Source organism: Seriola aureovittata, chromosome 2 (assembly GCF_021018895.1).
Source record: "Seriola aureovittata isolate HTS-2021-v1 ecotype China chromosome 2, ASM2101889v1, whole genome shotgun sequence".
NCBI lineage: Eukaryota > Metazoa > Chordata > Actinopteri > Carangiformes > Carangidae > Seriola > Seriola aureovittata.
In genome coordinates, this window is record NC_079365.1 from 22,411,944 (window position 1) to 22,439,673 (window position 27,730).

Consider the following 27,730-nt stretch of genomic DNA (forward strand, 5'->3'; position numbering starts at 1 on the left):
TGTCTCCATTATCAGATGTAATTTGCATTTGGTCGTTTCAACTCAGCCTTCAGCTTTTCTACCAGATTTTCTTTTAAGACAGACAGATCATCACATGTCTTGACATAAATTTAAGTAATAAAACAGTGCACCAAGTGCAAAAAAAAAAAAGAAACTACAAAGTCGACTTGTGGTTTTGATCTCAACTCCAGTGGGTTGTGAAGTCTGACTCGGCCCACAGAGAGCATATTCAGGAATCAAAATAATAGTCTGCCGCGCCCTGGGCATTTCAACTAATCCCCATTCTTTTACTCTCTGCTGAAGCCACATGGTTTAGACATTAACACAGTACAAAAGCAAACAACTGTCATCATTTCCCTTGTATTCCTCAATGATCAGGCCCACCTTGGGGAAATTAGTTAGTGATGACAGGTTATTTGCTAAACTTGATGCATTTGCCCTGTTATCTGCAGGAAGTGGCAGACTCACCAGTCATCTTCTCCGCCTGAGGACTCTGATAAAAAAAAAAAAAAATTAAAAAAAGTCTATAAAATGCAAACTGAGACGTTTGATTATGTGACTTAAGACTGTGCGCTTCCCTCTCTGTTTACAGTGATAACATTCTGGTTCTGGATATCTACTTTGAAGCGCTGAACTACGAGACCATTGAACAAAAGAAAGCCTATGAATTGGCAGGCCTTCTGGGTAAGGAAATGGCTGTCAAGTGAGTTCTTGGGAATAGATAATATGCTGTATCCAACATGACAGATGCTTTTTATTCAAAGTGACAGTAACGCAAGTGCTTGCATTTTTATAATAGGTGCTCAGGTCCCAGAAGACACACAACTGTCTCTTTAAACTATCTTGGCTTTTCAACTACATTTTGCAAACATCTGTGTTTTCTATTCCATTTGTCACCTTTAAGATGAAAACTTTTTCACAGCTGACCTCTTTTTCAAATGAATGCATATATATAAAGGTACCATTTTTGCTGTCTTATTTGTCCAGGTGATATTGGAGGTCAGATGGGCCTTTTCATTGGAGCCAGCATCCTCACCATTCTCGAACTCTTTGACTATCTATATGAGGTAAAATATCTCTTTCCAGAACATCTGCCATATTATCTGCAGCCTCTCACTTAGATAAAAACATCCAGTGCAGTGTATTGCTTTTGGAAATTTGCGCAGCACCTGTATTATAGAATTACTTGCTCACAAAATAGAGTTTTTCACACAATTTTACCATCTGCACAAGGATGTGTTTTAGTGAGCATGACGAACACTCTGTCCCTCACAACCCTGCAGCCCATCTCTGTGCGACGCGCACTCACACACGCACACATCTTAACAGCAGCAACACTGAATACATTAACATTTTGGATGTATTATATTTTAGATTAGTCGGGATGTCTCTGTCCATTCTCATTAGAGTAACTCTATGTTGCATGGTTCCTCTTTGTTTTCTCTTCTACCAGCAATGGAGAGAGGTTTTTTTGTGTGTGTGTGTGCCCTTGATTTAAGCTGCGAACATGTGTGAGTGAAAAGCAGCACCTTCTCATGTGCAGGATCGATGGGGAAACATATTTATAGATACATAAGATAAGTCTCATTTGAATTTCAATTTGCCTTATCCCTCAAAACTACAAAATTAATAGGCTTGAACTATGTAAGGCACGCAAAAGAGAGTATTTGAATGTTCTCCAGAAACAGAGAGAAAAAAATTAACATTGTGTTTTGAGCCCAAAAGGTTAGTAATGAGTGTCCTTGCCTATTTTCAGGTGATCAAGTACAAGCTGTGCCGATGCGTGAAGAAGAAACACAAAGGCCGCAACAACAATGACCGGGGAGCTGTGCTGAGCCTGGATGATGTGAAACGCCATGTCAGTAGGCTGCTTCTAAGTACTTTCACTGTGTCACACTGCATTTCTTTGACAGGGGCACACTCTCTTCTTTGTCTTCACTGATCTCAACCGCAGATGTTGTGAAGGAGGAGGACGAAACGGTGGAGGTGGTGATGGCGGGGAGGAGGAGGAGCAAACGAGAGAGTGAGGAGATAGAGGTGGAGGAAGCCAGGGGAGGAAAAGACTTGAGAGACACGAAAAGGGAGCGAAGAAGAGATTGGGATGAGAAAGAAAATTGAGAGAGAGGAGTAGGAAAACGGAAAGTGGCTTGAATTTAATCAAAGCTGGGGGACAGGACCGGCAGGGACAGGCCAGAATTAGAGCTTTGGAAAGTGTGACAGCTCACTTATTTCCAAGTGTAAATGAAGCCAGTTCACTTTAATTGTAAGTCAGAGCTCAGGCAGAGAAACAGGGAATGATGTGCTCCTCCTCTCATCTGCTCTCCTGCCTTAACTTAGTCGTCTTCTCTTTCCATCCACTTTCATTATTTTCATTATTCTACAGAGTCTTTCTTATGAATCTATCTCCTCTTGCCTCGTGTCATGTTTTTTATGAGTGCTTTTTATGACTTTCAGGTTTTCTCAAATGTGTTTTATTCTGGATATGATGACTCCCACTCTGCGCGTTTGCCTTCCTTCTACCTCACCACTCTCTCTCCCGCTGATCATTTCTCTTGCCTATCGTTATCCGCCTCTATACTTTATCTTACTTCCCTTTTTGCTTTTTTCTCTCTCTCTCTCTTCATTTCGCTGTCAGGCTCCTTGCGAGAACCTGCGTACACCATCAACATATCCTGGCAACATGCTACCTCATCACCCGGGCCAGGGTAACTTTGAAGACTTCACTTGCTGAGCAGACCCGGGTGAAGCATCAAAGTGTGCGTTATGCAACCAAAGCCAACCATACAACAAGAACTATTCAACACGGGGAGTGCGAGGAACTGATACTAAGTTTAACAAAAAGGTACTTTTTTCATAGAAACGAGAACTTTCACCTGAGGCCAAGTGGAGAGGATATCCCAAATATAAATATATCTGTTAATTTTCCAGAGAACAATTCATGCAGCACTCCAAACTCTTCTGTCTCTGTGTTTTCCTCTGGAATACTGCCGCAAAGGATGCTCCTGGAGAAACCTTGCCAACACGGACCTCTCTTCTCTTTCAAAAGACACAAAAAAAAAAAAAAAGTAAAACTAAATAAGGGAAAATGTACAGATATCTCACCACAAACAGGTGATCGGAAAAAAAGAGCCCCCATGCCTTTATATAACACAGCAACACACAACGGTTTCACACAACATCGGCCTGCTAGTGGGACAAATATTCATACTGCTTACTCCACTGTACATGTAGCAACATCTGTAACTGTTGCAGCGCTCCATAAAACGACAGCTGGACTATGTGTAGTTTGTTTGAGAATGTATCTATGTTCACAATGAGTGTAGTCGAGTGCGCAGGGAAATCTTCGGAGGGGGCAGGGTTGTGACGGCAGTGGTAGTGGTAGAGGTGCATCATCTACCATTTAAAATGTACCGGTGACGATTTCAGGTCTCATCATGTAAATGCATGCTTGTATTTGTCCAGTGCATGTTTTTTCATTCCATTTCTAATTTGATTTTTTTTTTATTTAGATATATATAAATATTATAATTACCAAGTTTGCCTCAATGATATACAGGAAAAGCAAGATGGTACATCCCATATATTTCTGTGAGGCTATACAGTGTGTGTGTGTGTGTGTGTGCGTGTGTGTGTGTGTGTGTGTGTGTGTGTGTGCGTGTGTGTGCGTGCATGTGTGTGTGTGTGTGTGTACTGATTTCATTTCAGTTTTTTTCCATTTTCACATGTGCCAGATGAGTTTAGGAGTCTTCATTCAACTTCATTTACTCTTATCTCAACTCTGTGATGAGGTGAGGTGAAATTTTTTTTTTTCCAGGAGAGTTGATTACTGAAATCCTTGGAGTTTTGTGGGGCTGTTAAATTTTTTCTGTATCTGTGTTCTAGTTGCAAAAGTCTTATCAAAGCACAATACCGCCAGTATGTAGAGGTGATGTAAAAGAAAATGTACTATTCTTCTTGATATATTGTCATATTATTAATATCGTGTTGATCCAACTGTTTTTCAGTTGTTTTTTCTTTCATATAAAACATACTCAGTATTGCCTGATAATCCTGTCTCCATCTTCCAGGTAATAGGCTGGTCTATTTAGTTATCAAAGCATAAATAAAATGTAAATAACATTTTGGAAAATTGTTACTCTTCTGAGGTTTTATTCCTATCAGTGAGTTTCCCCTCTGAAGCCTTTGTTTGTCATTTTGGTTGAATAGGTAAACAGGCAAAGCAATGTATTTTTCAACCCAGATACTGTGCAAATGTTCACTTTTAATCATGAGTAGCTCTCAGAAAATCTGATTAAGGATTCTGCACTTCATCTAAGACATTTTGCTATCTCTATTTTCTCCAATCAACATGTTATCTTCTATTTTGCTTCATACAACATTTTCTTGGAATTAAATCAGCATTTAGTGAAGGGTTTCGGGGCCGAAACCTGGTATTAAACTAGATATTGCTTATCTGCTTCAACCGTTCATTTGGGCTGCAGCTTAACAGCTGCAAGCAACAACATTGGTATTTCGGAACCCCATACTCTTGAAATGTAATTACAGTTTCAGATGTATGACAAAAGGATGGATGGGAAATATCCTGCACAGCCGATACAAATTTTATCAAGATTGTCAGTCAGCCAGCAGCCGCGCATTCTGGACGGCTTGTCTCGTATGCTTCTGTACATCTGGTGCCGCCAACTGCCACACTTATATTAGAAAAGCAGCTTGGTGATGCATGACTCTGAATATTACAGCCCGGTTATACGCCCTTAAACATGATGGGCCTCAAAAATCATGTTTGTTGCTCAGACGGCTGCACATCAGTCCCCTGCTACTAGACATAAAGGGTTATTTTAGGATGAGACGTTTACTTTTGCCTTGTAATTTTTTCATGATTTCTTTTAGTGGGAAACCAAACATCGACATTGTTCATCAAGTGTGAGCGTGCATTCATTTTTTATTATTCAGAGGAGAAACCTCAGCTGGTAACCATGCATTAATATACAAGTGTTAAAGCTCCTGGGAACCAGCTCCAACATCTGATGAAGATTTTTTTCCTGTTTTGAATGTCTGAAACATGATTTTGGCCCCTGATGGTTTTATTATTTTCTGTTGTACCTGCCAAGAAGACAAATTAATCAAGAAATAAAAGATGATGCTGTTCACTTCCTGCTGGCATTTGTGTCTTTGTCTTAGTGACAGTCTGCGACTCGGAGGATTGCAGGGAGGGTCAGAATACAGGAGAGCTGCCTGCCAGTGACAGAAATCCTGCAGAAGATGCTTGCTGCATCCTGATAAGGCTCCAGGGCTAAGCAGGTGGGGGTGTTTGAGAGGTGTCGATACCAGCAGGAGTTTAGACAAACTGGAAATCTTTCCAAAAAAATCTGGATTAACAAGGATTTCCTGCAGTCTTGTGGCCTTAATTGTTGTTAGCAGTTCCAGAAAATTTGGCAAAACCCATCTTTCCTCTCTGAATGAGGTGAATTTATTATGTGCCCTCATTCACTCCCTGATAAAAAGATCAGAGATCTGCTCCCTCCTTGCTTTCACCTTGTTGGCTGACACGCAGCCAATCTGTGGATAGTATAAGTGATGGTCCTGTAATGGAATCCAACCCAAACTGCCTGTCCTAAATGGGTGTAACACCCTCAGCTAATCACCCCGGGCAGATGGATGTGATTTACAGAGGGCTATTTTCATGCAGGGAACTTTTAATGCTTGTTATTATATTTTAATGAGAATTGTTGGGTGCATGTTTGTACCCACATCTGTTAGTTTAATCATGCCTTCTGCTGTCACTGAACATGTGTTCAGACTCTGGATCTTTTTAAACCAGAGCTAATTTCCTCCTAATCTTATTATCTCATCGTATTATCTACATCAACAAGGATATTACACTCCTGTTGCACAATTCCTAAATGTGGTGCACAGTGTGTTTTCTCATTTCCAATCACTGAACGAACACATACAAGATTGACTCTGTCTGGGGTAAATATAACACGGATGCAACACTGGTTTCACTTTGTCCAAGACCAATGAGTTGTTTTGACCCAGTGTTGTAGCAGTTTCCGCTTAAGACTAGCACATAGCTATTGTCAGTTGTACAAAACAATGTGCTCATATCATTCAAAACTACAGAGTTTATACATACTATTAATTATCACCAAAAAATGGTGATTCAAGTTTTAAAAAAGTCAGAATAACAGTTCCAATGGGTAAATGAAACAACAGCAATGGTGGATCATGACTAGCAGGCTACATTTACTCAATTACTGTACTCGTATACAGTTATGAGGTATTTGAGTACTGCTGCTTTTTTCTTCCATTCCACTACATTTGATTGGTAATTACGGTTCTTTCTGTTCCACTACATTATGGATTATTGATTAAAAATATAATTAACAAAAAAATTACAATGTATTATCACAGATTAGGATACCTGCTGGTATAAAAAGTAGTTCGAATTTGCTCCATCTTTAACACCATTTAAGTGAAGCTTACACATGAATTCATGAGTGATTATAATCCAATACTAAAATTTGCCATTCTGCATGATGAGTACTTTTACCTTTAAGACTTAAAATGTATTTTGATGGCTTACTTTTTGTGCTTAAGTAAAATTTTGAATGCATAATTTATACAAAGAAACTACTACTATTTTGCTTAAATAATACTCCTTCGATCACTAATATGAAACACACAAACACTGGGTTAAAACACCCGTGGGTTCAGGGCAGAGTTAACCGAATATTGACCCAAACAGAGCAGTAATTTTTAGTGTGCATTAGACTACTTTATATTGTTGGATATATACTATAGAAATAAATATTTAAGGCTGAAACTGACACTCCAGCTTGTCTCCATGTTCTCTCTCCTGCCTGCATGTCAGATGAGTCACATTAATGGTATAAATTTAACCTGTCAGATCTCTCAGTGCAATTAGGATGCTCAGGCTTTTGTCATAGATCAGGCTGTGGCCTGGCTCCTCTGGGCTCCACTTTACATTCAGCTCGTTAAGAGGATTAATAATTATAGTGCAGTCGAGTTTCTCAGTACTGGAAGACACTGTATTATATTTCAGACTTGGGTCCACCTGATTTGCCCTTTTATTTGTTTGAAGTATGAACCTTGATTCATTTGTTTAATATTAGGCTGTCAAAGTGCCCACAAAGGATAAAGCTTATCAGCTGTCATCTTATACACAAACGGGATGTAAAATCCTCTGTGGAGATTTGAAGCACAATGCAGCAAATCGGATACTCTTGAGCCCTATAAATGAGGATTTTACTGAACCTTGTCCCCAAAAACATAATTTATTCCCCCTCCTCCCTCCTATGCACTCGCACAAGCACAAGCACACTCTGATCAAACACAAATAGGCTATGCAAACAGATGGGATGCCATGTTTTGTACTGTTGTAGCTCCATACTAATTGGAGGGAAGTGTAATGACATCAACGTTTGGAAACAAGAAAGTGTTTGATTCTGTGGCTTACAGGGCCCCAGCCGCTCGACTCTGAACTTGTTGTTTACTTGTTAATACAGAAACCACTTCAGAGGTTCAACATCCCATCTCACTGTCTCTCTGCAGATGAAACATAATAATGAAGATATGGATTCAAAGAAGGTCATGTAAAACTGTTTCACTTCAAAAAACCATTCTGTCATGGGGGTGCAAATTAACGACGCAGGGGATAATTGACTGGTTTATGAACCCCTGCTGTGATGAAATTATTTTGATTTGAATTTACCAAAATGTAATGTAATGATTTATGTGATAACTCATTCCATGTGTGCACATTCAGCAGAAGACCAGGGGACTTGCATTCAAGTAAGCCAATGGGAAACTAAAAATACAATAAAACCTGTTCAAAAATGGTTAAAATCTTATTTAATTAATTTGTGTAATTTTAATTATCCTTCATTTATTTTCATTAATCTAATTATATACATTGCATGGGTTAAAATTAACTTAAAAAAACTCCTTAATTTCATTATAGCCCATACATGGTTCAGTGCAAAGGTTTTAGGCATTAGTTGTTTAGATTCTTATCTTATCAGCCAGTACCAGCAGGGAGGCATCTGATGAGTCCCAAATTCATTCTGCAGCATGAGACAACAACGACAAATATGCAGCTAGAGTCACTATTTGCAGTGATAAGAAGAACAAGGAGTCCTGCAACAAACAGTCTGACCCCCAGTGCTCAGTCTGGGATCAAATGAAGAGTCAGAAGACACTGAGACAGCTAAGAACTGTGGCAAGTTCTCCAAGATGCTTGAAAAACTGGGTTCAAATGTGCCGAGGGGAATTTGTGCTGTTTTAAAGGCAAAGGGCGGTTGCAGTCAATATTGATTTGATTTAGTTTTTTTTTCTGTTTACAACCCTTTGTAAGTAACTGATAAATAACAATCCATGGCATTACTTTTGAGAGCCCCTTGACTTTATTTTTAGTGCCTAAAACCTTTGCACAGTTTTTCTAGTATATCCTATGTAAGGTATACATTCTTCCACACGTTTCTCTGCAAAAACTCCAGTTGCTATTTGGTTTGGTTTTAATCCAGTTTGCAGTGTCAGACAGACAAGTGACCTGTGTGACATTACCAATAAAAGGAAGTAATCCTTGATACTCCTCTGACAAACCCAGACAGGCTTGTTTGGTTTGAGTTTGCTGCACATCCAGACATCCCTGCAAACAGACTGGTTTTCAGTCTGTCATATTTCAAAAGAAAATTAACTTTAAGTTAAGTTACGTGTGCAGAAGCAAACCTTTTAACTAATTTTGCTCTTTATATACTGTATATAAAACAATTTGACATCAGAGTTGAGTAGTAAGCAAAATCAAAATAATGCAATCAGATTTTGAAAACAGTTGTAAGAACCTGACGGGCTATGTAACTGAATAGTTTGAAGTTTCATTTTTAAGGAATTTTCTATTTTCAATTAGTCTTAATAAGTTGGTTTTGATAGCAATACTTTTTTACTTTTCCTCAAGTAAAAATTTCACATGTAACAGTATTTTTTTTGCAGTGTGTTATTGCTATAAAACATCTGAGTACGTCCTCCACTACTTTGTTTTATGACATTTCAAGATATAATATATCCAATAATCCAGGACCAGTTCATCATTATCGAGATCACTACCGCCAGCCCCAGTGCAATACCACAATCATCCAGCGGAGGTTGCAGAGGCTTCGACTCCACCACCCGAAACTCCGTTCTCGCTCTCGCGGTAGCTCCGTGCCTCCACCGGCGGCGACATTCAGAGAGGAGATGGCGGCTAGAGGGGGCTTTCAGACAGCACCGACGGGTGGTGGTGGCGGAGCGATGGGACCTGGACCACCAGTACCGGGCGCAGGACCAGGCATGGGGCCCGGGACTCCCTCTGGACGGATGGGACCGTCGTCGGCCGCGCAGAACCACATGTACCGCTCCCCGATGCCCGGGCCTGGGTACCCGGTGAGATATCGCTCCATCTTGGCTTCTGACGCGTTAGCCTGTCCGCTAGAACAAAGCCTCTTACCGTTGCTTTGTCACTGGTGGCTAACGTTAACCACCGCCACCAGTGCGGGCCCCAGCTCGGACTAACTGCAGCCCGACTGAAAAGTAGTTACCAGTGAGAAACGTTTTAATCAGTCACTTTGACCGACTATGAGAGTTTGTTCGTTGTTTGAATTCGCTAACCCTCCCGCCCGCTAACAGTAAGAATAGCTAGTTAGTCACGGTAGCCAATTAGCTTAGCCTGCTAACGTCGCTAACTGTTAGTGCCGGCCAGTGTTCTCGCTGAAAACACACTATAAGGGATTCGAGTCGTTTACCAAACGCGTGAAAAGGCAAGCCTTTAAAAATACTAGTTTTTCTTTAGACAGGTTAAGCTTTTGTTGAACTAAAAAGTTTTAAAGCTGCAAAGTCAAGTAACATGCATTGTCTACTTGTGAATGAACAGGCTGCAGTTTGAATCAATGCAAATTCTCAAAGGTTTGCGTAGTGATCATAGGAGAAGCTCAAACTAGGACCATGCACTATATACTATGTGTAATAGATAGGTTTGTTGGTCACCAGTTGGTGTTTCCCAGCTCGCAGAGGCATCATTCCCTGCATTTGGTAACCCTGCAGTCACCTGGTTGGCAAAGGTATTGCACAACAAAACAACTGGGCCTGTGGTTACTCCACAGAAAGTTTTACATTTTGTTTGGGGAGTTTGAAGCTTTCGCTGAACAAAACAGGTGCTGCAGCTGTTTTCAAGTCGATTAAATGATCCAAAATTTATTGGCAAGAGATGCAGTGAGTAATCAATTTGTCGATCCTCTAAGAAATAACTGGATTTTAATCATTTCGTAATGCGAAAGAGTCAACAACTTGCCGTTTCCAGCTGCTTGAAATCTGAGGATTTGATGCTTTTCTTTGACAGACATGACAGTCAAGTGAATATCTTGGGACTGCCAGACAGACACAACAATAATTAGGTCCGAGGGAAATGATAACAAACATTTTTCACTATAAACTAATTTTATATACAAAATGTTTCATAAATCAATCAAAATAATAATTGGCAGATTAATAGATAATACACGGAATTGTTTGTTGCGGGCCTATTAGCTGTTATATCAGGGACTTAAGATTACGTAATGCAATTGTCTGTAAAGATAATAGATTTCAGTTAGTCCAAAATACACTGCAGAATGCGCTCAACAAGTACAATGTTAGTTCATTTGAAATTATGCAAGCCAATGTTTTACTTGTGTAACGCAGTTACTACCTTTATTTAATATGAAATATGTGAAAGGAGATATTCTAGGTGTTAAAATATGTAGTAAAAGGACAGATATGATATGGATATGATGGCGGTCTGTCTCAGTGATTAGGAATTGACAGCACCTGTGGATCTTGCTTTCTGGAGTTGTAACATGATGGAGCCCTCTTGCATATACATTTAAAGTATCTAATATTGCAGTTATTTTTGAGTTGCATTACCCTGCACATAAAATCGTACTGATGTCTCTGAGATGTTCAGGGACAGTCATTTTTTAACACATAAAAAATACCCTGCTTGTAATAATAATTTGTGTCGGATATATTTTTTCCCACAGAAAAGTTTAATCATCTAGTTAAAATGTACAGAATTTTTCAATATGCAAATATTGGTCATTTCAAACATTTAACTGCTGGACACAAGATGTCTCCTACTTAACATTTTCACACATTTCACGTGCACTGCAGGTTTCAAGTTTTCACATCACACTTGTGTAAGATGCGTATTGGACCATAATTTGTCTCCAGACTAGAGCACAGAGAAACTTTCCCCACAGCAGATAAATTTGTCAAACACCATTTCCTTATCAATTTACCTACAGATTATTTTCTTGGTTAATTGTTTGGACTAAGAAAATTTCCGAAAATTGTCTGTCACAATTCCCTTGAAAGCTACCTGGCCTCTTCACATCTTTTTAGCCCAAAACCCAAAGATATTCGGTTTAGAATGATGTAAAGCAAAGAAAAACAGAAAATCCAAAACATTTGGAGAGGAGTTAAATTACAATGGTTGCTTGATTAACTTTCTGTCAGTTGTCTGACTAATCGTTGCAGGTCTACTCTCTGTGTGCTTATGGATGCACTTTGCTTAAAATAGCTAAGTAGTCCTGAGTGGATACTGTTGTTTTCCTGTGACACATGCTGCTGCTTCTTTTTCCACCATGTCACGCAAAGTCAGTTAGTGGGTTTGTCCATGTGTAGTATTAGGTTATAAGTTTTTATAACCTGATCTGTGGTCAAGTGTTTTTACTGGATTGAAACTATTGTATTGGATCATTGGTTGTCTCCAGCTAATATGCGGTTTGTCAGAACCATACAAAAAATGATAACTCATTTGTCATTATTGATATACAGGAATTGAAGTGTTTGCTGCTTAGCTACTGGCAGCCTGTAACACAGTTCAGTGAAAGGATGTTACATCTTTTTTTTTCTCTGACGTCCCTGAATGCTTTCACTCATACAAGCAGCCTTTCACAACATAGTCAAAGAGGCTTCATTCTCTGAAAGCTGCAGAACTCCAGTCGTTCTCAGGTAAATCAAGGTTGTGCTGATATATAGTGTAAAAAGCACCGAATGATCGACATACAGTCCCTTTCTGCCCACACTGCGCTTTGTGGAAAAGGCAGAGCATATTCATCTTACCCTTATTGTTGACAAGTCAATGTCCGTCGCTCTTCCTCTCCTCCACCCAACGCCATAGGCGTTGCGGAGAGGGTACCTTCAATTCTCTCTCATTTGTTGGAGTGACTGCTGGAAGGAAAGCTGCAATCAGTGATTTGTCATTTATCTGCTGTTCTCACCTGTACTCATGCAGTCAGATACACGAAGTCGCCTGTTTGAGTTCTTAGCACATGGTTTGGTGAGTTGACAGTGGTGTTTGTTCTATATTGACTTATTTGAAGGAGTTGGCATGTGAGTTGTTGTTATATGTTGTTGTAGGACTACCAGACAGATGCCTCAAATATAAAAAGCAGTGTTTGTATGTTCTGTAAACAGTATAAGAGCTCTTATGTGGTGTTGATTATGAGCTATGCTTTCAGATTTTCATGTAAGAATTTGTTCTATTTAGTGAATAATGAATACTCATATATATATGTGCTGCTAATGTTTTATTGCCATTTTTACATTGACATTTCAGCATTGATTTTTTTGGTATTTATTTAATTCTATGTCTCATAGCAAACACAACCATCCCATTAGACAGTATCCATACAAGTTATAGCGAATGGATGACAATCTGCTTTTTCTTTCCCTCAAAAGCCATTTCAAAGCTTTCATTACACTCATTGACCTTGGAAAATTCAGGTTGCTTTACAGTGGACATGCTTTGTACTATTTCAGGCATTTCAGATGAACGGCAACTCATGGACCCAAAAATTAAATTAGAAATACAGACATTAATTAATTAATTTGTCCATTTGCAACCATAATTGGCTTATCTGACCCCCAGTGTCTGTTAGAATCCATGATGATATCCATAGATTTCACAAATTTAGGATTCAGATGCTAAACGTGCAGAGTTTCACATCACTGACTGACGTGTAGCCCTGTTATCTTTATGATTCTACAATACATTTATTCCTCTTTTTGAACAATGTTCTCCGACAGGGAGTACAGTCACGTTATTTCTATAAAGGCGTTAATTGAAACACAATCCTTCACCTTAGATTTGTCCTTTTAGCTGTAAAAAACATAATGTGGGGGTGCTGAGGCGGTGCAATATTTCCAGCTACCACCAGAGAGTACCTGTGAAATTACCTCTAGCTCAATTAGCCATGTTACAATGGGAAGCTCATAAGGAATGTCCTTGTGACCTTCTACATTTTGGTTGGAAGACCGATACATAGTTGGATATGTACAATATGCATTAACAAATTATGTACATTTTTAGGGCTGCAGTCAACTAGTTCCTATAACCACAAGTTATAGCCCTGCACAGATCAGATTCGTGCAGTCTGAACAAATTTGGGGGATGAAAATAGCAAACACAAAGGAATCCTATTTCTCATCGGCAAAGCCTTAAAGCAGGTGTTCAGATTTCTCTGTGGTAAAGATTCAATGGCTGTGAAATGACTTGTGAAATAGAAAACTAATGCCCAGAAAGTCTTTATCCTGTAACTAGTATTTTTTTCCCTCTTATGTGTGCAGAGACCTGGCATGCCTCCATCCAGCCGTATGACCCCACAGGGACCAGCCATGGGCCCCCCCGGATACGGCAGCAGTCCTGTGTCTCGCCCCGGGATGCCTGGTGTGATGGACCCGTCTCGTAAGAGGCCGGCCCCCCAACAGATTCAGCAGGTTCAGCAGCAGCAGAACCGCAACCAGCAGTAAGTACCCCCTCTAGATCAGCAAAGGAAAGTGTTGTGATTATGTTAATGCAGTATTATTCTTCAGGTGTTTTTTGTATGTGTGTCATCCAGGCACTGCAGAGTGTAATCTTAGACTGAGGAGTTTAACTGGCTTCTTTGTCTTCTTGTGATGACGCACAGAGCTGCTCTGACTAATCTCAAACTTATCTTATTTTGCTTATTTATTTTTACAGTACAAAGAAGAAGAAGATGGCTGATAAAATTCTACCTCAGAGGGTGAGTATTTATCAACGGCAGTGAATGGAAATCCATTCATTCCAGCCTTGAGTGTTTTGGAGAGATTACATCTGTAAATCAATTTGAATTTTAATTCAGGTATCTCTGGGAAAAAAAGCCGAGCTGGTCTTTAAAGAGCCGTGTTTAAAGCCCTAGGATTAGGGGTGCATGCACTTGACATTTTCGTCAGTTTCATGCGTGCCGAGTGGTAGTGTCCATGATGAAAGATTTTTGAAAATCTGACAAACAGGACCAGAAAAAGCTTCAGGTTTATTTCCTTGTATTTTCTCTAACCACAGGGTATCTGCAGGTCTTGAAAAGTCAAGCATTGATTTAGGTTTCCTCAAAACAGGCCATAAAAGATATTAAAACATCCTTAAGCGTACTTCAGACCACTGACCTTAAGTTAATTAGGTATTTTTTAATTGATTAATCCATCCATCCATTCATTGATTCATCCATCCATTTTCTGGTGCTTATCCAGGTCCACCGTATGTTCAGTGATTAATTAATTATATTATTAGGATGTGATCGTGATACAAATGTGAATAAATTAACATTCTTTTCACATAGAATTTGAGGAATAATTTGCTGTATTGTCCCTACCAGTTTTTATTGATAAGACTGTGAAACAGGTATCATATTACATTCTATTCAATATTTTTTTTTAAATTTACTTTGTGAATCTTAAACATCATATTGACAGGCCCTTTACCCTGACAGTTTATTATAATAATCTTTTGTTTATATTGATTATAATTTAGTTTTTTAATGTATTTGTTTTCCTGTACAGTGTTTTTTAATCAAAACTTTTTTTAAATGTACCCATTACTGAATGAGAACCTAATTCTACTTGCAGCCATTCTGACCTTTTCATTCCTGTGATTCTTAGTATTCATTGAAAACAGAAGCTGCTGGGTAAGCATCGAAAGGTACATACAGATGTTGGAGCAGTTACACCTGCTTGCCAACATACTTTTGTCCCTACAGATTTTTAAGCTATGTACGGTTCCTCTTTGAGAGGGAGCAAGTAGACAAAAATGCTGCCATGATGTTTAGTAAGAATTGGTATATGAAGACAAAGTTGACAGCTGACAGTGACTTCTTTGGGGTGTGTGCTTGTTTAATGTTGCACCAGTGGTTACCAGTATGTTCTCTTCTGTTTCAGATCAGGGAACTGGTCCCAGAGTCTCAGGCTTACATGGATCTGCTGGCTTTTGAGAGGAAGCTGGACCAGACCATCATGCGCAAAAGGCTTGACATTCAGGAGGCCCTCAAGAGGCCCATTAAGGTATAGTTCAACTGTACACTCCCAGGCTCCCTCATTCACTTCTGTTCAAACCTGAAATTAATTTCAAAGTCATTCAGATGCTCGGGGGCTTCCACGGTCCCTATAACTGGTCATTTAAAAGTGATGCCATTTTGTAAAGGCTTGTTAATCCGAAATGTCTACAGGATTATGAGTTCATACATTTCATAGGCTGCTTTATAAAGGGGGGATTGGTTTTAAGGCTTCAACTCACGGATTTTTGAAACAAGATACAGACACTATGTTTTCATTTTTATAGAAAGTAAATGTTGATTTTACAGACTGTGTTTACATAGAGGTGAGCAAAAAGTCATCATGTTGAAGATAAAGAACAGGCTTAGCAGATATTTGAATATCCTCCCAGCAACTGAACTACACAGAATAACAGTGGAGCTGTCTTTCCTTTGCCTTGAATAAAATTTACTTTTTAACTCATGGAGCAGTAGTTTAAAAAAAAAAAAAAAAAAAAAAATACTAGTTGATTATTGATTTAGATATCAAGTCAGTGTTGAGTGATTGATAGCACATGAATTTAAAATGTGTGTTTTTTGACTAATTGTTTCTAGCAAAAGAGAAAGCTTCGGATCTTCATATCCAACACCTTCAACCCTGCAAAGCCAGATGCTGAGGATGGAGAAGGAACAGTTGCATCATGGGAGCTGCGTGTTGAAGGGCGTCTGCTGGAAGATGTAAATTAATAGGAGTACTATATATATTTGTTTTATTTTTAGATTGACTGTTTTCCTATATATATTTATTTGTGGCAGTCTAATCCAAAGCAACCATTTTTGTAGTTATGCTTCTTGTAGTCTCAAGAGTTTTTACATTAAGATTTTGTCTATTAGCTATTAGTCTTTTGTCAGTGGCGCTACCTTCCCCCTGTTCCTTGTAATGGCTTAATAGCAGTATTTAACCAAAGATCTGTTGCTTCTTATTACACTTTGTTTGCTGGATGCTTTGTGTATTTCAATATTAGGCTATTTTAACCTTTTTCCCCTCGCCAAAATCATTCTTGTTACTTCCCTTATATGTATTTATTGAGATTTGGATCACAACATTTACTTCCCTGGAGGGAGCAGAATAGATAATTGAAACAAACTTGCTTGCACTTTGAATTCCAACAAACAACAATATTTGCTTTACAGACAGCTGTGTCCAAGTATGAAGCCACCAAACAGAAGAGGAAGTTCTCTTCTTTCTTCAAGTCCCTGGTGATTGAGTTGGACAAGGACCTGTATGGTCCAGATAATCACCTTGTGGAAGTAAGATCATTTATTTTATGTATCTCTATATATGCATCTGACATATAGCCAGTGTTTTGCCTTTCTATAATCATATTATTAATTTGGAGTTTAAAAAAATGTGGAATTTCTGTTTATTGCGTCTTTACTATGGTTAATTTGTATTTTGAACAAGAACACAACATTGTTACTCATTTAAAATAAGATCACCTGATTTTACAACTTTCATTCAGTGGCCACTATTTTAGGCACCCCTGCACAATCTAATGCAGGCCAATACAATAGCACTGCTATATCATCTGTTTTTAGGTGTCACAAAAGTAGACTTTATAGTAAAACAGCTGTAATGGATTGTATAAAGGTGTACATAATAAAGTGGCCACCGAGTGTATTTTGATTACATTAATTCAATGGTCAGTTAATGCTAAGAATCACTTATGTATTGATGCACTGACAATTGAAATTGAAGAATCTAAGTTCATAGACTGAACAGTAAATATTGTACTTGTTACTAAAATGTCCTTCTAGTGGCATAGGACTGCCACCACCCAGGAGACTGATGGTTTCCAGGTGAAGAGGCCAGGTGATGTGGGTGTTCGCTGCACCGTCCTTCTCATGCTCGACTACCAGGTAAAGGCTCAGGGGTTTTACTCTGCCTCTCAGTAGGCCATGTGGTAATGTTGCCTTCAAGTGTTCTTCGGACATTTAGTTTGAGGAAAGGTTAGTGGAGGAAATCCGGAGTCATCTTCTAACAGCAAATTTACCTTTCTCCAAACAGCCCCCTCAGTTCAAACTGGACCCTCGGCTGGCTCGTATGCTGGGTATCCACACCCAGACCAGACCTGTTATAATTCAGGCCCTGTGGCAGTATGTCAAGACCCACAAACTCCAGGACCCTCATGAGCGTGAGTTCATCAACTGTGACAAGTACCTGCAGCAGGTGAGTGGAGTCCTGTTGTAACGTAACACACCTCGAATTCACATTGTTACTTTTAGATAGAGGAAGAGAGGAAAGGTTTCTTTCTAATCTGTTGTTGAACACAAACTGTAGCTGGCCCATGAAGCTGGGATGAGTGGCAGTCTCATAGTTGTTCTGGTTAATTCCTGCTCTTGAGGTTGCACAGTCTCTTTCTCTACCCTTTTATGGCGACTCGCTACTTCTGGGTCACTGAATGGTTTCGTGGTGCATTCTTCTCTACTCTGCCAAGATAAACAGTATTGTAGGAAGTTAATATTGAATTCCTACAAAGTTATGGAATAAATTTCACTCTACGGCTTATGATACCTAGGATGTTTACACTTTCTTGTAAATTAACTACTTTGATTTGGGATGAGGAAAATGTTGAATGCAATTTTAAAAGCTTGCTTTGGTAATAATACAATAATACAATCAGTAAAAATGGGGAGTCAAAACACACTCGAACAAACTGGAGATAAAGCAACAAACCTTTTGAGAATAAAAGGAAAATGGAGCATAGGAGAAAGTAGTTTGTTCAGAAATATCTTACACAAATGAGCCTGAGCTGCAAAACAAAGCAATAAAGCATGGCTGTCATCTGCACTGAGTTAGCTGCAACTAAGGCTGCAATATATGGCTGAAATCAATTTTAATTAGGAACTTTTCCATATCAGTATAACAAAATGGTAAATAGGGATGGTACCATAACCCAATATTAAATGGGCCCTTGGGCTAAATTATTAAAGACTGTAGTATCAATAAGTCCTGCAGTTATCGGTTCTGATATCCGCCAGGAAAAATTAAGAACATAGATTTCCTTTTTATTACTGCTATGTAAAAGTTATCCTGCACATTTTATCTCACTAAAGCTGTTTCTGAATAAGACATTCGTCTATGATGCATTTTCACTGTTGCCAATCCAGAAGAGAGACATCTATGAGCTTGTATGCGAGGGGTGAAGAATGTTAATTTAATATACAGTACATATAAGAAAACGATAAACAGTATATTGTAAATAGTAATGGTACCACAACACTACCACTGCCATTTAAATCTTAACAATACCAATCCCTGATTGTAAATGTACAACTTGATTTTCAGTGCAATAAATTCTGTTTTTGCCACACTTCAGTATCTCATTGTGTAAGTTTGTAAAAAAAAAAATTGTAAAACAGTCACAGTATCATTGCAATACAATTCCACTGAAACAATAATTGAAATTGGGCTGCAATGAACGATTTTCATTTTCAGTTGGTCCGTAGAATGTCCACAGGGAGTAAAAAACTCTCCTCACGGTTTCACAAGGTGTCCAAGGTGATGTTTTAAAACTGCATATTTTATCTGACCAAAAACTCTAAATAGCACTTGTTGCAGTAACCGAGGGTTGTCCTCATTTGCAGATTTTTGAGACCCAGCGGATGAAGTTCTCTGAGATCCCACAGCGCCTGCATGCACTCCTGATGCCCCCAGAGCCTATCATCATCAACCATGTGATCAGGTAACATAATGTAGTTGGGTGTACAGTGCACCTACACTAGCTAGTTTTGTAATTAAATGTTGAGAAAATTTAACTAGTTCTGAGAGAACTGACCAAAGAATTAATACATGTTTCCTTCCACTACTGTTGTGCAATTATTAGAGGCTGACTGCATTGAGATAAACAGCTGGTAGCAATAATTTTCCAGTAGGGTCCCATTTAACTGTTGCAAAAGAAGAGGGTGCAACAAGATGACGTGATTAAGAGTGCCAGTCAAACCCCAAAAGGTGGACAACAATGAAGAAAACATAATGGAAAATAGCATTTATGTTTATGCCATGTGTTAACTAGAGGAATGTTACAGTCTCCTCATTGCTCAACACAGATCTGATGTTTTCATCTGATGCTATTTTTCAGTTATTAAGTTTCGGTCTATAAAATGTCAGAAAATGCTGCCTGTTGTAAGTCCAAGATGATGTCTTGAAATTCCTTCTTTCAACCGACCATCATGTCAACACTCATTACAACATATATGACAAAATCAATATTGGCATTTCGCTTGAAAAACACAATTAAGCACCTATCAAAATAGTTGCCAGTTCTCTGAATCCATTAACCAGCTGATTGATTGAGCTGTAGTTGTGTTTTTTGTTTTTCGGTCTTAATTTGTGGCAAATAAGATGTTGAAAAAGTTGGAGCCGTGATTTTTTTTACCCAACATCAGAAGTGGTTTGCTGTTAAAATCCAATCTTATTTGTCAATCGCCTGTTGCTTCTAATGTGATGTGACCACACACAAACTAAATATACTGTATAAACTGTATTAACTCCTGTAATAGTGTGGACCCCAATGACCAAAAGAAGACTGCTTGCTATGACATTGACGTGGAAGTGGACGACACATTGAAGACCCAGATGAACTCCTTCCTGCTCTCCACAGCCAGTCAGCAGGAAATAGCAGGACTGGACAACAAGGTACGAGCAGCCGCCAGCTGTTCTTTGAGAGGTTTAGACAGAACTGTGTGTACACAGTGGGGAATTGCGTTTCCTGTTTCCTGCAGTTTTTTGTGAGGTTTTGATCTTATACAACCAAATCGCCCCATCCTGAAGATAAACTCGAAATGAAAGGAAGTAAGATTTTTATGTATTTATTTTGTCAATTAGTTTGAGATAGCACTTAATTATTTTCCTACTATTTTGTATCAATGAGCAGTTGTTTCGAATTTTAATGTCTTGTCACTTTGCCATGTGGCAGCTACCATTTGCTGAAACTGCTAAGGCCATTTAAGCACGATCGATTTAAATGTAATGTGAGGGGGCAGGGGCTTGTTTTTTTTTTCTTATCTAACCCCAGTTCATTGAGTGTCAATTTTTGGTCCCATTTTCTGGGACCTGCTGTGGGCAATTTCATACATATCTGCTCCCTCAAATTGTTGCCTGTGTATTATTGCCTCTATTCTCTCTAACCAGTTTTGAGGTCAGTCAGGTCTTCTTGACCTCCTGCTAGCAGCCATTACATTGGCTAGGATGTCTGCAATCACATTGATAAGGCATGGAGCCATTCTCCTAAAAGACGCCCCCCTGTGTTCTCTTTGTTCTGAGACAAGTTAACAGTATAGATATAGAAAGCGTGTTTACAGTTTATAGGCGCCATTCATTTGGTTACTTTATTTTGGTTTGGTGACAATTGCTGATATACACCCTGTTCCTGCCGGCTTAATATCAGAAACAGTTTATAGCAGAGCCTGTCTTAGTTGTCTCAGCATTTGTAGTTTATTTTGACATTTTAAACACGAGTGAAAGTGAACACTGTGATGAGTGAAAAAAACAGATGTTCAGCTGACTTGACCTTGTCATGCTTGTTACTGCAGTGATAGTTTTTTAGTGTGTACATGTAATTTTGGAGAAAGGGTTTGATTTATCGCATCTGTTCTTTTTTTTATTGGAAATTGGTGCATGTGCTGCATGTTCATATAATATCAAAGACTTTTCCCAAAGTGGTTCCTTTTTAAAGGGTCCCTCAACAGTGTTCTTTTTATTAAAAAAAATAATAATAATAAAAAAAAGGCTTCTTTTTACAGCATTACTCACTAAAAATGATTATTCAACATCTCAAATTATACAAGTGACTTATCAATAGAATTTCAGAAAAATAAACATTTAGCTTTTAGTTTTTCAATGAAAGTTGTTGCCTGTGTTATTTCTCACACCTTATATGATAACTGGTATCAATCTTAGACAGGGTCGTTAGTTTGCCAGGTGATGATAATCTGGAACAACCTCTTTAAGCAGGTTTCCCTTTAATTAATAAGCATATCTTTCTTCCTCTTCATAAGGCGGTAAGATAGAAAGATGTTTCTAAGATGAAAAGCATGGAATAGTTCAATGTCTTGCAAACAGCATGAAGACCATTAGGAATGAGAATCAGGAGATTTTGCAGCTAGATTACCTGTCATTAGGCACAAAAGCTATTTTGACACACTCGTCTCTCCAAATGACTGCTTAATACTACTCTGACTAACATGCATGTAGCATTATTGTGCTTCATTTCTACTGCATCAGACTTGATTGAGTTGCAGTTCAGAACAGGTTCAATAGCATCAGTGCCAACTGACTCATTATAAGGTTGTTATTCACTCTAATTTAGAAGTTAGTTTGGGTGGGAGTGAAGTCACTCTGGCTTGGTGATTAGGACAGGAAGATTAATTGTAATTCAAAATTCTCCAAAATGTCGTTCATCACATAATAGAGCCCAATTAATTATGGCTTTACACTTGAGGTATTACTTGAATTATTACTGATTTTGGGTCTGTTTTTTTGAGAAAAGTAGCCTAGGGCTTAAGGGGGTAAAGGAAACTTCAGTCTGTCCTTAACTTAGTAATTGAGTGTGATGTGCTTGTTGATGAATCACTGTCAATTAATATTTTATCAGTACCTACTTAATAACTTTAAATTTATAGCCCTTCTATGTTTGATTCTCCACAGATCCACGAAACCATTGAGACCATTAACCAGCTGAAGACCCAGAGAGAGTTCATGCTGAGTTTTGCCAGAGATCCTCAGGGCTTTATCAACGACTGGCTGCAGTCCCAGTGCAGAGACCTCAAGGTCAGTCTGCCTGTCATGACCTCAAACCAGAACTTGAGGAACTTGATGCACTTTTGTTTTTGGTCTAATATCACTGTAGATACCATGGCGCTTCTGCTTGCAAAAAAATCCACCTTGCAACACACATCACAGCTATTATCAATGCAGAACACATCTCTAAACGTTTTTGTGTTGCTTTGAAATGAAAAAGTTCTTTCACTAAACTTTAAAGCATAAAGATGCAGCGATGGTGTCAGTCATTCAGAAGAGTAAGCACTTTTAAACCTGAATGCCGTTTTGCCTGAATGTTCAACAGTCATTCAGCAAGAAGTCCCATATGGATCAGAAAGATGAAGAAGCAGCAATAACCAGCTTCTCCACTGACAGTAGCCTCAATGGATCAAAATGCATCACAGCAGACTTCTAGTGTTTTGAGTAGGAGGCCTGACTCATCGTTTTCAACTTGAAACACTTAATTCCCTTACCATTACTGTCACTACTGTTATCACTCCACCTACCCGCCTACTCTGTTCCCCTGTAGTGTAATGTCATTAGAGGAGAAAACTTTGAGATTTGATGATTGAATCAGTGTGCTCTTTTTTGTTTGTTTGTTTGTTTGTTTGTTGTGTCTGTCGGCTGCTATCAGCTACAGTGCTGACCATCATTGAAGTTGGCTAAACAATTTCTCACCCTAGTCCCACCTCTTCTGTTCCAGTCCAGTGTGACTGAGTGTTCAGCTGTCAGCAACCTGGCAAGAGAGACACTCAGCGGTGATTTTATAACTGAGCTATGACCAGGGGACACACTTTTGCTTTTGTAAATAATATGTTTCTCATATTTGTAGTTAAGGTGCATTGATAAGAAGACATCAGTAACAATTTTGAGTGTTTATAAAAACAAATGATATATACAAGAAAAAGCATAAACCAAAGAACCACAAGCACATGACATTAATATATGGAAGACAACAATTTCAGTATTATTTCTTTTCATTCCCTACATAACGTGTTACATTTTTCTGAAAGACCAATCACTCCTGTGTTAGTACTCAGAGGTTTCATCTGTTTTTCCGTGTCTGTTTTTTTTTTTTCCGCATCCAAATTCAAATGTAATGGTAGGGGATGTTAGATTGACTTTCAAACAAATTTTGTGATTTGCACTATATAGATAAAATTGACTTGACAACCTGTAAACCCATTTGAATGCAACACTACAAGCACTTATGTATATGTTTGGATTATTATGTGCCATTAAGGAATGTGGGATATCACCAACAGAAGCAAAATAAGTTGAGGTAATTTGGAGAAAGTGGCTACAAGAAAAAGAAACTCTTGCACTTCTAAATTCACACCCGGAAAACAGTCATTATCACCAAGAGATGAAATGTTGTCCTTTAAACTATTCTCACTTGAAATGCTTTAACGTCTCTTCTCAAATGTCAAGAATCCGGCAAATCGGAAAAATTTTAAATATATGCTTTGACATTTCTAAGCCTGAGTAATTTTCAAGTTCAGAAAATGCCCTGCTTTCATGTTGGAGGGTATTTGGTCCTGCTGTTGTTTGCTGTGTCACAGTGACATGGATTTAAACCCCAGGTTCAACTGTGGCAAGACAAAACTTAGTTACGTAACTACGTGGACACTGTCCACACAAGCTCCCCCCTCCAAACACAAGACTAATGCTGCCAACTCAGGTGTAAGACAAGAGGGCAGAGTCAAAATAGAGCGTGAAACATTTAATAATATGTCTGACTGGAAGCATGGCGGCCTCCCCTCTGCGTGCTGAGTGAGCCGATTAAATGCTGACCAGTTGTCACCCACCTGCAGTATTTGTTCAGCCGAATCCCTGTGAAATTGAATGAATTCAGTCCAGTGCTGGCGGCTCCCACTGCAACAGCTTTTCAGAAAAAAAAGGTGCTCTTGTGACAGTATATTCATCATAGCTGCGGTCTGTGTTTGATGAGTCGCTTCAATAGATGATGTTTATCCTCCTTCCAGGGTTTTTTCTTTCTTTAATTTATCAGTCCTAGGACAAGTTAAGATGTAGCGTTTGTTTAATAATGTCTTTTTCTGTGAACAGACCATGACAGATGTGGTAGGAAACCCAGAAGAAGAGCGAAGGGCTGAGTTTTACTACCAGCCGTGGGCTCAGGAGGCGGTCTGTCGCTACTTCTACTCCAAGGTAATCTGTTTTTCCTCTGCTTATTCTTCCTCCTGCTTATTCCCCTCTTTATTTTAGTCATGCTTGCACCATTTTGGTCTGAACTAAATTATCAGCAACTATTACATTTTACAATCTATTGTTGTGTCTTCATTAAGATCATCCGTGCTTCTAGTGAGGAGGATAAAGACACTTGAGACCCTTTAACTACAAAATAATTATTTCGATTAATTTGCAGATTATTCTCTCATTACTTTTTTTAATTAAACTTAAGAAAATAGCAAAAGAATAAAATGTCCATTGGAATTTTTCTTGGTGCTAATTTTTTTCCTGTAAGAAATCCAAGTAAAAGACTGGTTGGACTTCACTTCATATAAACAGTAAAATTGGTCAAAAAATTTAATGTTTTTCCTGTTTTCAGATCATCAAAGCTACACATATTTTATATCAGTATCTCACGGGGCTGTGACATTAATTTTTTTTTATCATCAATTAATTTAATTCTGCCGATGTTTTTCTCTGTTTTGTTCTTTTCTATAAAATCGCAGATAATAGGGATAAATGCCAACTATTTCCAGAGCCCAAGGCGACAAATGCAGAAGCCAAAGTTAATCAATTTACTATCATATATAACAAAGAGAAGCGGAAAATCCTCACATTTGAGAGAATAAATGGCTTTTTTGCTAAAATAAAATAACAAAAATAATAAATTGATTATCAAATTTGTTGCCAGTTCATTTCCTGAGTCTAATCAATTGATCATTTTAGCTCCAGTGCTAATTAATAAAGGCTCTTAATCTTTAGTGTTATTGTGCCCATTGTCGACTTTCACAGTTTTCATTGTAATTTTTTTCTGGACATTAAAGCTGGTATGAATATGTCTTTCAGGTCCAGCAGAGGCGACAGGAGCTGGAGCAGGCGCTCGGCATCAGGAACACCTAAAGAAATTTGCCCACAGGCTGGAGATGAGGAGACGTGCTGTTGGAGACGACTAACGTGTGTCTGTGTGTGTGTGTGCGTGTGAAAGAGAGAGAGACATTCAAACTGACTTCTGACAAAACTTAGAAAGACATAGATACTAGGTGGTTTTGCTGTTAAATAGGATGTTAATTTTTATTTTTTTTTTACTTCACCCCGCAGCTACTGCAGTCTGGTTGCTACTTCCACATTTTTGTATGTTTTCTTTTTTCCTCACGCCACAGCTCCTTGAGCACAATATATTTTCTCTTGCATGTCTAAGCCTTGCCTGGAAGCATTCCTTTTCCTTTTGACATTGTACGCACACAAAAGAACAGACTGTACACAAATGAAAAACAGAGGGCAGATTTTACCTGGCAACTTTTAATGTATTTTGCCCCTGAAGCTAAAAATATCTTAAATCGGCTGGAATGTGTTGATTCTGCCACAGAGCTTTTTTCCCCTTTTTGGAAAGTAAATTTACATTTCACACTCCTGACCCAGTTCCCAGATGCTTGCCCATTCAGTTAGATATTGATTGTGATTGTGTTTGTAATCAATCAGGCTACTTGGCTGCACATTGCTCATTGTTTTGTTTTGACAGTTTGTGCCACAGTTCCTTGTCAGAATATACATTGCTATGGCAAAGCGGTTATTTTTTGGTAAGAGTGCCATTTAGTATGAAGTTTTTCTTTTTTTGTTATTATCAATGATCACTTGTTTTTAAAAATATGTATTATATCAGTACTTGTCTTGTTAGCTAGTACAGATTATCAAGGAAGTAGCTAGTATGAGTACCTCTAGTCTATATAGTTTTGTAAATACTGAGCAGAAAAAAACTGAAAATGGATGTGAAGTGATATTGTATCTCTTATCCTGGCAGATCTTTTTCTTAACTCTTTGTCTACGCTCAGATAGTTGAACCAGTATTTATATCAAGTGGCCCTCACTCTCAGAGCCCAGTGATTTAGCTCTGTACAATGTAAAGACGGCAGTCCCGTTTGAGGAACCACTGTTCTGCAGGGCAAAATGCACACAGCGTTCATGTTGCCTGCAGACTGGGAAGAGTCAAATCTTCTGCTTTTAGTTTTGTGTATTTTAACTATGTGCAGAGAAGCCATAAACGCTTGAACAAGCTCGGTGTCACGTGTGGGTAAGCAGGTGTGAAGAGTCGTAGCTTCTTTGTACGCTGGCTGAAGACCTGACACCTCATGGGTTTAATGGTTTCCCTGTTGAAGATGAAGATGAGGGTCCTGGCTGAAACCGTTGCGTGTGCATTTCATTAACAAATTCCAAGAATACACTAATGTGGGTTTGGGCAGGTACATGATTTGAAACAAGTTGTGGGAACCTTTGGGGTGTAAATCACAACACTGGGGAGGGTTGGGGCTGCAGTATTATTTGAATCTGCAGACTTTTTCATGGACCAAACCTATTTTTCTGTATGTTCTTATTATGTTATAATAAAGGATATGTAAAATGTACTTGTATTTGGGAGGTTCTCTGTCTGCCACTGCTTTTGGTAAATCTGTGAATAATGAAAAAATGATAATCCTGTATAGATTATAATTGGGCTGCAATCAATAATTAATATCATTGATTTATCTGTCAGTTATTTTCTCCATTGATTATTTGTTTTGGTCCAGAAAGTGTTACTAAATAGTTAAACATGCTCATAGAAAAATTTCTTCTTCAAATGTCTTTTTTGGACCAACCATCAGTTCAAAGCCCACCTAACTCATTAATTTACAAGCATAAAATTCACTAGCGGTGGAGGTACTCAGATCCTTCACTTAAGTAAAAGTCATTCCAAGTCCTACTGGAGTAAAAGTACAAATGTATTATCAGTAAAAAATCGACTAGAACTATGAAAAGTGATTTTTTTATATTTTTTTTCCCCGCAGTAAAATGTCTCCTCTGATTTATTACATCTTATATCTATTATTTGGCAAATTAATTCGACTCTTCATACAAGTCTAGGGAGGTGGAGAGAGAGTTTGTAACCATAACTACACAAGTGCACAAAAAGAACAATTACACATGATAGATAGTGAAAAGGCAACCAGATGAACTGATACACAAAAGATTCACTAAGCTGCCATCGCCATATTATCATCTGTGTATCATTAACACGATATGAATACTTCTTAAATATCACAGTTATAATATATACAGCATATTGTGACATTGACATTTCAAACATTACAAATGGACCCCAACTAGACTCTAGGGGTCTCGAGCCCAAAAAGTTTGAGAACCACTTTTAATTTAGTTTATGACAGCGTATAGATCTTATAACCTTATCATGTTTTTGTTTTGTTTTTTCTCTATCTGTCTCTAAAAGTATCTGGTAACTGCAGCTTTCAGACAAATGTGGTGGGGTAACTAGTACAGACATTCCCTATGAAGTGTTCTGGAGTGTTAACCAATGATTAATTGGTTA

General features: G+C 38.4%; 2 protein-coding genes across 5 annotated transcripts in view; both read left to right on the forward strand.

Moving 5' to 3' along the window:
• Positions 1 to 5,150, forward strand: part of asic1b (acid-sensing (proton-gated) ion channel 1b) — a 144,810-nt gene extending 139,660 nt beyond the window's left edge. For all 4 annotated transcript variants that reach the window (XM_056398106.1, XM_056398097.1, XM_056398082.1 and 1 more), the window contains 4 exons: positions 593 to 684; positions 988 to 1,067; positions 1,757 to 1,858; positions 2,636 to 5,150. In XM_056398106.1, coding sequence (XP_056254081.1) covers positions 593 to 684; positions 988 to 1,067; positions 1,757 to 1,858; positions 2,636 to 2,731 — 370 coding nt within the window. In that variant the 3' untranslated portion in view covers positions 2,732 to 5,150. The remainder of the gene's footprint in view (positions 1 to 592; positions 685 to 987; positions 1,068 to 1,756; positions 1,859 to 2,635) is intronic.
• Positions 5,151 to 9,212: 4,062 nt separating this feature from the next.
• On the forward strand, positions 9,213 to 26,771 carry smarcd1 (SWI/SNF related, matrix associated, actin dependent regulator of chromatin, subfamily d, member 1). The gene is made up of 13 exons (XM_056402463.1): positions 9,213 to 9,441; positions 13,663 to 13,841; positions 14,057 to 14,099; positions 15,268 to 15,390; positions 15,975 to 16,097; positions 16,554 to 16,670; positions 17,178 to 17,279; positions 17,428 to 17,589; positions 19,008 to 19,105; positions 19,923 to 20,058; positions 22,069 to 22,191; positions 24,250 to 24,351; positions 25,219 to 26,771. Exons 1-13 carry the CDS (start codon positions 9,256 to 9,258, stop codon positions 25,270 to 25,272), a joined length of 1,548 nt encoding a protein of 515 aa, XP_056258438.1. The 5' UTR covers positions 9,213 to 9,255; the 3' UTR covers positions 25,273 to 26,771.
• Positions 26,772 to 27,730: the final 959 nt, after the last annotated feature.

Coding starts and splice junctions, on each gene's coding strand:
- smarcd1 (XM_056402463.1), top strand. CDS start 9,256: ATGGCGGCTAGAGGGGGCTTTCAGACAGCACCGACGGGTGGTGGTGGC. Junction 16,671..17,177: donor CAGATAATCACCTTGTGGAA/GTAAGATCATTT, acceptor ATGTCCTTCTAG/TGGCATAGGACTGCCACCAC. Junction 22,192..24,249: donor CCCAGTGCAGAGACCTCAAG/GTCAGTCTGCCT, acceptor TTCTGTGAACAG/ACCATGACAGATGTGGTAGG.